We start from the raw sequence: 11,355 nt of genomic DNA, 5'->3' as shown, positions 1-11,355 counted from the left end.
GAAAGAGAAATAAGGGAAAAAATTCCTTTTACAATAGCATCCAAAAAAATGAAGCATCTAGGAATTAATCTAACAAAAGAAACAAAAGATCTCTACACTGAAAACTACAGCACTCTGAAAAAAGAAATTGAAGAGGATATAAAAAAATGGAAAGATATCCCCTGCTCCTGGGTAGGAAGAATCAAAATAGTGAAAATGGCCATACTACCAAAACTGCTATATACATTCAATGCAACGCCAATTGAAATTCCAACACTATATTTCACAGAACTAGAAAAAAGAATCCAAAAATTCATTTGGAACCATAAGAGACCTAGAATAGCAAAACCCATTTTAGGCAACAGACACATGTCACCAGGTATAACGATTCCCAATATGAAACTATACTACAAAGCCACTGTGATAAAAACAGCATGGTACTGGCAAAGAAATAGGCCTGAGGATCAGTGGAACAGACTGGAAGACACAAAAACAAATGCAGATGTACTCAGCTATTATTCTTTTTATGTGTAGCGGAATTTAATTTTTATAATATTTTCTTAAGAAATTTTTCATCTATATTCATGATGGAAATTGGGGCTATAGCTCTGCTCCCTGAAATATCTTTCCCTGGTCTTGATGTCAGGGAAAATTTGGCCTCAAAATATAGTTGAAAAATGATCCTTCTCTTCCTATTTTTGAAAGAGTTCATGGAGAATGAGGATTAGTTTTTTCTTAAAATTATTTTTTCTCATTATTCACAAGCAAACTTACAATTGCCTTTTTTTACATAGTTTGACTTTGATTTGCTGTACTTTTTTTTTCTAGTTGACACTAACAGGTGAGAAATTAATGATAACTAATTAGAAATTAATGAGAAATTAATGATTAATGCATTTGTGTGGCCACCAATGCTTCTAATTATAATAGTCCTGTCCCTCTCCATGCTAATGGACCCACATGGGGGCACTTCTGTGACACAGCATCTGATAAAGAGCTGGGTGCCTACATCATTTCACACAGGAGGTCTCCCACAGCAGCGAAATGCAGAGAGACCCTCCAGGAGCCTGTTAGGAACTAAGGACAGGAAGTATCTGAGTGAAACCATCTTCCCAGTGAAGAGCTGTTGTAGCTGGTCTCTGAGAAGCACAGATAGATGACACTGGGTGTGGATAAACTGAGAAATATTATGAGGTAGACCAGGGACAGTGAGGGGCCGTGAAGACCTCTGAGTTATAAGGACACAAAATATAGAAAAGCAGAAACCAAGAAAAGGGAAAAGATGGCATGGAAGCTCACTGGAGTGGAAAAAGAAATGGAAAGATATAAAAAATCCAGCAGTGTCTGCAGGAGAGGTCAAATACACTCTGGACTGACGATGTGTTTACCCACCAGATCTTTCTCTCCTGCACACTTTGTAGGATTGCATTTCCTGCCTCTTGAGGTAGGTTGTCACCATATAACCATGCATGGATGCTCTGAGTTTAGAAGAGCTTTAAGCAGAAGTGGAAAATGTCACATCCAGGATGGGTCCTTTGCTTGCTGAAGTGAGACCTTTCAGAAACTTCTCTTTCCTCTGGCAAGTGACCCGCTCTGTTCCTTATGGTAGATACTCTCCAAGCCCAGGACCTTGAGTGAAAGCTATAAAGAGCAGGCCCTGCAGGCAGCAAAAGATAAGTAGTACAAGCAAGAAATACATCATACATCTGTTGTTTAGGCCACTTAGGTTTGAGGGATTTACCATCATGGCATAATTTCTTCCATCCCAATAATGACAGATCCAGGAACTCCTGCCTCTGAGATCTCTAAAACCAACTTGGTTCTTGGTGTGCTTTTGTGAGGACTTGTCACCAAACACTTCCTATTCCTGAGTTCCTGAGCACCAGCTATGGGTCAAATTGTGTCCCTCCTCCCCAAATTCATGTGTTGGCATCTTCAACTTCAGGACCTTCACGTGTGACTGCATTTGGAGGGAGCATCTTTAAAGAGGTAATCAAGTTAAAATGAGGTCAAAAGAGCAAGGCCCTAATCCAGCCTGGCTGGTGTCCCCATGAGAAGAGGAAGAGATGCCGGAGAGTGGTACATAGAGGAAAGCATGTGAGGATGTGATGAGAAGGTGGCCACTTGCAAGACAAGAAGAGGGGCCTCACAGCAATCCTCCTGCCCGCACCTTGCTCTTGGACTTCCACCTCCCAAAACCATGAGAAAACAACTGCCTATTGTCTTCCTCATGGCAGCTATGGAGAACATATAGAGCACTTGTCTTCCTTACTTCCTTGATATGTCTTTATGACTACTCTCCACTGCTGGAGCTTGCCATCAACCCAGTTCCACTCTAACCCAAAGCCCAGCCAATGGCTAGGTGTATGGTCTGTATCTAGATGTCCCCCCAAAGCCTCATTTCATCATAGGTGGCCTTTTCAGAGGTGGCTGGATTTAGAGTGTGTGATGCTGGAATTAAGGGTGTGTGATTACTAAACCAATAGACTGATTGATTGATTTAGCACTACTTTAATCCCAGTAGTCTGGATAAGATAAAAGGGGCAGGAAGACACTGTTAAGCTTCACTTGTTGCTTTGCTACCTTTGGTCTACCATGAACTGTTTCTCCTCTGTCACACCCCTCTGCCATGTGCCACTCTGCTTTGGAGCCAGACAATCATGGACTGAAACCTCTACAAATTGAGCTAAATAAACCTTTTCGCGTTTAACTTTGAGTGTCAGGTATTTTGTCTCAGCAATGAGAGAAAAGTAATTGACGCACAAGGCTACAAGCATGTCAAAAGCAGAGAGTTTCAGTCACAACACAGCACAGAAAAAGGGATCTTTACTGCACATCAGATACTAGAAGGTTACAAAGAATATCATAAAGAAATATACTCCTCACCCTCACACAAGATGTTTATGAATGAATGGAATTAATATTCTATTTATGGGAAGATTATTAAACTCTGTCACAGGGCACATTCTTGACCCTTTGACTACTAAAGGAAACCTAAGACCAGCAAATACCTCTCAAACTCCATATAATGATGCAAAGGACAGAAAAGCGGGCGCTCTTTTACCAGAAAAGGAAGAAAACAAATCTGCAACCCAGGAAAGGAATGCTAACCATTGGTCTCCAACCTCCTGGGATTTGTAACCCTGAACATTTGTTGTTTACAAGCTCAGAGAGCAGAGGCCAAGTTGTGGAACTAAAAAGCTGTCTGAGAATGTAAAGGGGAGGAGAGAAAATTGGGTGTGGCAGAATTTTATTGACTTTAAGCACAGCAAACAAGTTTCTTTAAGAAGCTCCTTTCGATTTCAAAGCCTGAAAACCCTGTGAGTAATGCCTACCTACTCGCCAGTGATGCCCAAATGTGTACCTCCATCTGATCTCATTCCTAGGCTCTAGACACCTATTTCTTAAACTATTGAACACTTTCCTTCAGTAGCACATAGATGTGTCAATCTCAGCAGTTCAAAATAAACCCAACCCACCAACACCTACTTCCTACACCAACACTGCTCAGGCCTCTCTCCCTTCCATCTGCACATCCTTCTCCTCCCGCATTCCCACACGGACTTGGAGAAACATTCATCTGCCGCCTTGTACCATCTGGCATTAGCATTCCTACAGGGTACAAAAGTAATGGAAGAGCTAATCTCAGAATTCTGTTAGCTATAAAAGCACACCTCATTTGTGATCCGCAATATTAAGCTCACTGAAGACTGGCTCTGTCATTTGAATTTTCTGAGAAGGAGGATTTCTAAGGATATCTCTGACATTTGGGAGGAATAGCGTCTGACAGGAAGTGGCTGCTCAGTGATATTTGTGGATGGGTGGGTGGATGACCAATGGATGGATGATGGATGGGTGGGTGGATGGATGGATGCTTAGGAGTTATGGGACCTCTGGCTCCACCACCAAAAATGGCTGACTTTCATCAGTAAAATAAAGGAATTGGATTCAACAATGTTTCAGATCTTTCCCATGGTGCTAGTCTATTATTCACTGTTATGGATTAGATGTCCTGGAGGCTTGAGGCCCATGTGCTGGTGTGAAGAGGTGGTAGATCTTTAAGAGGTGGGGTTTTGTGGGAGATGATTAGTCAAGTTGGCTCCATCCTCAAAGAGATTCAAGCTTTGGAGCTAAAGAGCTTTCTTGCTCTCCTTGGAAGTCCCTCCAAAGCAGACTGTTAAAGACCTGGCTGCTGCTCAAATCCCCAGCTTCCTGGCTTGCACACATGCCCCCTCTCCCCCCAGCAAGTTCATGTTCTGCTTTTCCTCCATGCCATGACGTTACCAGGGAGCCCTCTTCAGATGGCATCATGTTTTTTACTTTCATTCCCCAAATCATGATCCAAATGAACCTCTCTCTTATAAAGTAATCAGATTCAGGTATTTCCTCATAACAACACAAAACAGACTAAGACACTAACCACAGAAGCTGGTCTTGGGTGGTAAGGAGTGAATTATGGATCACAATAACCTGGAAGCAGAACCAAGAGCTTCCTCCCCTGTCAGCATATCTAACACTGCAGAGTTGGCCATACAGTACATACTGGTTGCCCATTTCTCTCATTACGGAGGAAGCTATTGAGAAACTTCTCATCAGCGGACAAGTCCCCACTGCCAAATCCTGGGGCTTTCGGAATACATCAAGCATATTCTTTCCCTACTACAGCCCAGCAAACCCAGCAGGTATGTACATCTGTTGAAAACCACAGGACCAGGAAATGCTCCAGGCTGTGTCTGGAAGGCTAGGCTGTAACCCTCAAGCCAGAGATTTCTAGGAATGTATGGTGTAACCTCCGAGGAACACTCTATGGCTGGAAAAGGTTGTAACAAAATACTGAAGAACCACAGGTCCATGTTTTTAGTTTAAGAGTGATTTACAAACAAGAAGAAAGTCAACTGGTCTTAAACACCCAGCAGGAAAGTGTAAACATCCCCCACCCACCCACCAAATGAGTACTTAATAGTATTATAAAAACAAAGAAAAACAGGCTACCTATACAAAGGACTCCAAACACTGCACAGCCCCTATGTCAGTCTCCAGCTACACCTGCAACATTTTAGCACACAGCCAGAGGCCATGATTCCCAGTTCCATTTGTCCTTCCAAAAATGTGTCCTTTTGCATCTCTAAGTATATTGGCATTATACTATTTATATGTAGTTTCAAATACCCCTCAGGTAAAAACTTGGCTTCTTGTAGAGTTGTACCTATAGAATAAAAATGGCAATGTAAATATTCTAGCTACTGAGCTTTGTTGCGGTATGAACTTTCTATTATCTACTTCAGACTTTATATGTTTATATTATCTGGAGCTGGTCACTACAAAAGGTCTTCAGGTCTACAAAATAAAGGCCAGAACCAGAATCCAAATCCAACTGTGAAATATTTTAATGGATCAATGGTCACAAAACATATAGATATCTTAGTGTACTCTTTGACCATTGTTATAATTAAAATAGGGGGGCATTGGATTTCTTACTGACAAAACAGAGAAGACTATGCTTTTAAACTTCACATATTGCACTTGGATTGATACCGCAAGCTGGGCCTGAAGATGGCCTTTGGCCTAATCCCTACTCCCTTTCTATTCCATAGACTAGCTAGACATGGGCTGTTTGACTAAGACTGTAGACCCTGGATGGCACAGCCCCAGGAGACAACTGCATTATGTATCCTTCCTTGTTCCCTTTCTGCTCACGCCCCATCATGAGGCAACCACACTGCGGTCAGTCTAGACCACGTAGGCATGCAGCATAAGTTTCCTGTTGGTCTTACAATATACATAAAGAGCATGCTAGACTCCAGGTGGCTATTAGCTCATCAAGCTATGGTTCCACCTGGTCCCAACTTTCAAGCTTAATCTTGATATGTAACTTTCTTTCTTGTTATTTTTCAATTTTCTTCATCTCTCACCACTCACCCAGGCTTTGGACCATACACTGCATGGGTAGTAGCAGATTAACATCTCAGGGAAAATAGGGGCTAATGTTAAAGATAAAATGCTTATGTCAAGTGCTATCTAATTTTCTCTGATTCTCAACCCCTTGGAGCCACTATTCACCAATATTCTACTTTTAATTTTTAGCCCCTCCTCACTAATTTAACATGGCTATAAAATGAAGCTTAACCACCAATGGCTTCATAATGTCCTTGTCCTCTTTTCCATATTATAAAAAATGGTTATTCTTCAAACAACAGGATTTGAAATTCCTACATCTCCTTTACATCAGTCAGAGTGAAAGTGTTATTCCTAAGTGGGTAGGGTCCATGCCCTCATCAGGCTGAAGCAGCTTTAAGAAGATGGACCTCTGGTCCCTCCGTATCCCTTACAAATAAGAGATCAAAGTCTAGAAGGAGGAGATGAAGTAAGATCATAAAAGTGAGGAAAACAATAATTTTAAAATAATTGTACTTTTCAGAAGATGGTAACTTCTAGACACAACCAGAGTTACCCAAGTTTACTCATATCCGTACTCCCTAGGCTTGTTTATGCTTCCTTTCTTCCAGGACTATCACATCCAAATCCCTTGAAGATACTTTCTATCCATAAATGAGTTCAGTTGATAAGGTAAAGATTAGAAATCTGACCTTTAAAAATGCAATAGACTGGGTCTCCTCCCTCTATCTCTCCTGGAAAATGTGTTATCCTTTCATAAATAAGGTGAGTTATTATCATTCTTGCTGTGGATAGATCAACCATGTTTCTCCATAAACCAAACCGAAACTTTCTATAAATTTACAATTTCTACAGATTTCTGCCACCAAAAACAAATACATATTCCCACATGGGGCATGGATATAAGGGCTGCACTTAGCTTCCTGCTGGGATTGTTGGGTATGAAACTGAACTGAGGATACAGGTGATCTTCATTTTTAGCAGTATTAGAAGCATCTTTTATTTTTTAAATAAAATTGTATATATTCAAGTCATACAACATGATGTTTTAATACATATATCCTAAAGAAATGCTTTGTACAACACAGCTAATTGAAGTATCCATCTACACATTGTTACTATCTTCCTTCCTTCCTTCCTTCCTTCCTCCCTTCCTTCCTTCCTTCCTTTCATCTGTCCCCCATTCCTTCCTCCTTTCCTCTTTCCTTCCTTCATCTATGGTGAGAACACTCAAAATCTGTTCTCGTAGCCAATGTCCCATGTACAATGCAAGTTTAGTTATCAATTTTCAAAGCTATTTCGTTTTTATTCCTGCTCCCCTTTATCTCTCAGTGAAGGCATGTTCTGGGGATCAGAGTACCACCCTAAAATCCCAGCAAGAGCCAGACATCAAACAAGGAGAGGCCCAGGGGACCTCAGGCACTGCCTTTCCTGGGTTCTGAAGTGAGAGGGCCGCTGTGTGGGTGAGAACGGAGGAGCTCTCAAGGAGTCCACGGTCACAGCCACAGCTACCTCTGCATGACTCAGGCTGCCTGCTGCTAGCACACACTTGGGCCTGGTGCCCAAGGCAGCTCCTTCCTCAATGAAAGGGTGAGTTCAAAGCCCAGGGCTCAAAATACCATTGAAAGGCAGAAAGTACCAGTTGCTTTCAAGCTGCTTTCTAATTCTGGCCCTGGACCTCTCTGGTTCCAGTTAGGGGAACCCGGAGGCCTGGGCACTATCACTGCCGTGCTGTGGGTGGCCACAGAGGGCAAGGCCACCGGAGCCAGCACCCTGAGGGCCCAGCGGAGGTCACGGCTGTGCCCTCAGCAGACACTCCAGTGGTTGGAAGGCTATAATTTTGCTTCGAGAGGATCATTCTAGAGAAATGTGTATGCGGAAGCAACGAAGCCGTGATGAAGTCAAGTGAAGGCTGCCGGCCGTGAAACCAGAGCAGGAAACAACACCGTGACGGTGCTGCATGTGAAATGCAGACAAGACAGGCTCAAGGCAACAAAGCTGGATTCAGGCAGGATGGGCAGAGAGCCCTGCACTCCTGCTCGAAATGAGTAGAAACCAGTCGCTCGTCTGACAGGTGTGACAGTGTCCCTGACACAGAGACCGTGATCTCTGCAAGGACACAGGCTGTGAAGCCGCAGACCACGCAAAGCCTGAAGCTGACAGAGCTGCCCCGCGCAATCTCAGCAGCCCGGGGGGAAGGGGACACAGGCAGAGCTCAGCGCCTCTTTGCTGTCTGGTTTTAAGTCCGTTCCTGGCGGCCCTGTGGAGAAGGTTCCCAGCCAGCAGCAGCAGCCCTCCTTGAGAAGCCGCTCCTGATGGTCAGCAAACTGTCCTGTGAGGATGGGGTCTCCCATCTGCTTCTGCCCTGCTCCCAACCCCTGCAGCTGGCCTTTCCCAGGGCCATCCATGGTGTGCCTGTGTGCAGTGCACAGTGTCCTCCTCCTGGGCTGCCGTGTGACAGCCCTTGATGAGAGTCTCATTGGCCCTGTCCGGCACCCTGCGTTCAGCCACCTCCATAACCTCAGGGGGAAACTCATTTACCAGTGTGGTGAGTTGGGAGTGACTACAACAGCACTGGGTTTCACACTTGTAAGTGCACACATTTTTGCATCATCTGGCAATTTCCTCTCTAAGGAAATATCCTATAAAAACACCGTCGAAGGCGAAGGGAAGCACAGGGAAATGAGAATGTTCCTTACAACACTTTTAAGAGTGAAAGTTTGGAAATAACCTAAACAACTCACCATCAGGGAAACTGTTAAAATCACAGAAAACACACCTAGGAGATGCCAGACAATGGCTGAAGAGACACAGGAAAAAATTCCAAAGCGCAGTTATAGCCAAGAAAGACTTAACATCAAATCCACCAAACCATGAGAGCAGTAACTAAACCACAGCCAAAGATACAGCGAGTGTGTGAGGTACAGACTGGAGAAAAAGACGACGGGAGTGAAAGCAGTGGGCTTTGGCAGAGACTGTGAGGAGCCAGCAAGTGGGAGCTTTTGGTTTTTGTTTTAATTTTTTTTGTTTTTTGTTTTTTGTTTTTGAGACACTAAGATGCCCAGACTGAACTCCTGGAATCAAGTGATCCTCCTGCCTCAGCCTTCTGGATGGCTGGGACTGCAGGTATGCACTTCTGCACCCAGCTCCTCCTCGACTCTTCTAATAATGAGATGCCTTTTCCTATTAGTTATATGCTGGGATATAAATTTTAAACTAGTGCAAACATATAAAAGTATCTATACTTAGACTAAGGACTGGTGAAGGGTGTATTTAGCCCTGACACCCAGCGATGGGACTGCGCAGTGCGAATGTCCTAGTGACCCATCCACAGACGCCGCTGGGCCCACATATGGAATGTCACTAGCCCACCGGTGCTCTCCAAATCTCTCCAGGGACTTCTCTTCAGACCCTGCTTACACGTTCTGCTCATGTGCTGTAAGTTGGAGCCGGAGGGGGAGACGTTTTATAATCGTGTCCTCTCTCTCCAACCCATGTTCTCATTTAACTTGCTCTAATGCAGCACGTGTGACAGGAAAAAAGAGGGAGGGAGGAATGGGAGGGGAGGGGAGGGGAAAGAAGAGGAGGGGAAGGAAGGGGGAAGGAGGGCAGGGAAGGGAAGCAAACCAGAAGGGAGCCTGGAGAAGGCCGGGCGAGGCCTGGTGACTGAGCAGTGCTGAGCATGTGCCTTGCTCTTTGCTACTAGGCAAACCCACAGTGGCCATCACTTCCGGTCTCTGAGGCCCGGTGGTCATTGCCGCCCCTGCACTGGGGAATTCCATGCTCCCTCTGCTTCCTGTCTCCCTGGCAACCCGCTGGCGAGGTCGGAGCTGAAGTCCAGGGTGTGAGCCTGGCAGAGTCAACTGGACCACAGCCCGAGCGAGAACCCCACTCCCTGCCGCCTCTCACTGTTTCCCGCACCCGGGCCTGCTCACCACGCTGATGCCGTCGTTGAGCAGCGCCTCCCCGAAAATCATCATGTACAGCTGCTCGTTGACCCGCGCCTCCTCAAACACGGCCAGCACGGCCACCGGATCCACGGCCGAGATGAGGCTGCCGAAGAGTAGGTTCTGCAGCAGGTGCAGGTCGCCCAGGCCGAAGGCTTGCACCTGGCACACCAGGTACAGGGACAGGCCGATGCCGAGGGCATTGATGAGCGCGCCCAGGCCGGCCCACCACAGGATGGAGCCCAGGTTCTCGAAGAAGGGCCGGGTGGGCATGAAGTAGCCGCTCTCCAGCACGATGGGTGGCAGCAGGTAGAGGAAATAGATGCTGGAGTCCATGACGGGGGGTGACTTGTGGTCAGTGCCGAAGATGACGCTGCCCACCAGGGCGCCCACCAGGATGAGCAGGCAGCTCTCGGGCATGAGGTGCGGAAGCCGATGGTAGAGATGGAAGCCTGCAGGACAGAGAAGCATGGCTGGGTTTGCTGGGGGACTGGTGGGGTGCATGCTGGTCTCCTCCAGACCGAGATAGGACACAGGACACAGGGTCAGTGCCTCTGTAGCAGGAGCTGGGAGTGTAGAAGGGCTGCAGCTAAGATCCAATGGGGCATGATGGTGCAAGGTTGTAATCCCAGCACTCTAGGAGGCTGAGGCAAAAGGACTGCAAGTTCAAGCCTCGCCTGGGCAACTTAGTGACTTAGAAAGACCTTCTGTTAATATAAATGCATAAATAAATATCACATGCCTGACTGGTCCTATTCAGTGCAAATGAGTGTCATTCCCACTTGCTCCCCCCTCCGCTTCTTCCTCCTTCCTCTCTTCCATCTTCCAGGGGTCTACTAGGGCATGGGAAAGAAAAAGAAGGGAGAGATGTTCGCTGGCACCTAAATCCAGCTTGTTTTGCTTGTGACACTTGGACACAGCCACCCAGTCCTTAGCCTGTCCCCAGATGACCTCACGTGGTCCCCTTCTTCACCAAGCACACACAGAAATGGAGCACCTTTATTTTGTCTGTGTCGTAACCAGCTACTAGGGGAGAAGGAACTTAGGTTGCTCTCTGGTGAGACTCTGCCCATCATGCAGTCCACCCCTATTTTTCTGGTCACTGCTGCCCCAGGGCCTAGCCCTGCTGTCCATGCCCACAGCCACCGCATTACTGGGGGATCTCCTCCTTTTCACCCTAACCATGTGTTGTCTTCCTGGCCAGCTGCCATGGTTTCGATCCTGGATGTCCTCAAAGCCAGTATGGTAAAGGTGAGGCCCTAGGGCAGTACTGGCAGTACTACCAGAAGGAGACTTGGAGGAGAGGAGCCCAGTAGGAGGTCTTCAGGTCACAAGGTGTCCCTGAAGGGACAGCAGGGCCCCAGCCCTTCACCCACCGGTTTCCATCCCAGTAATGAGTTTGTCCACCATGATGTTCTGCCACCCAACATGTCCAAAAGCTATGCAGCCAGTCACAGACTAGAAGCTCCAGAGCTGTCAGCCAAAACCCTTTTTTTTTTTTTTTTTTGGTAAATTACTTACTGTATCTGAGATA

General features: G+C 45.9%; 1 protein-coding gene across 2 annotated transcripts in view; it reads right to left on the bottom strand.

Annotated features, from left to right (window-relative positions):
- The window catches only part of Slc9a4 (solute carrier family 9 member A4), a 51,524-nt gene that overhangs the window by 35,264 nt on the left and 4,905 nt on the right, over positions 1–11,355 (bottom strand). For both annotated transcript variants that reach the window (XM_010631747.1, XM_010631752.1), the window contains exon 2: positions 9,810–10,273. In XM_010631747.1, the coding sequence (XP_010630049.1) occupies positions 9,810–10,273 (464 nt within the window). The remainder of the gene's footprint in view (positions 1–9,809; positions 10,274–11,355) is intronic.

Source organism: Fukomys damarensis, unplaced genomic scaffold (assembly GCF_012274545.1).
Source record: "Fukomys damarensis isolate Sample0158 unplaced genomic scaffold, DMR_v1.0_HiC HiC_scaffold_9, whole genome shotgun sequence".
Lineage (NCBI taxonomy): Eukaryota > Metazoa > Chordata > Mammalia > Rodentia > Bathyergidae > Fukomys > Fukomys damarensis.
The sequence above is the reverse complement of the archived record's forward strand: the minus strand, read 5'-3'. Positions and strand labels throughout refer to the sequence as shown.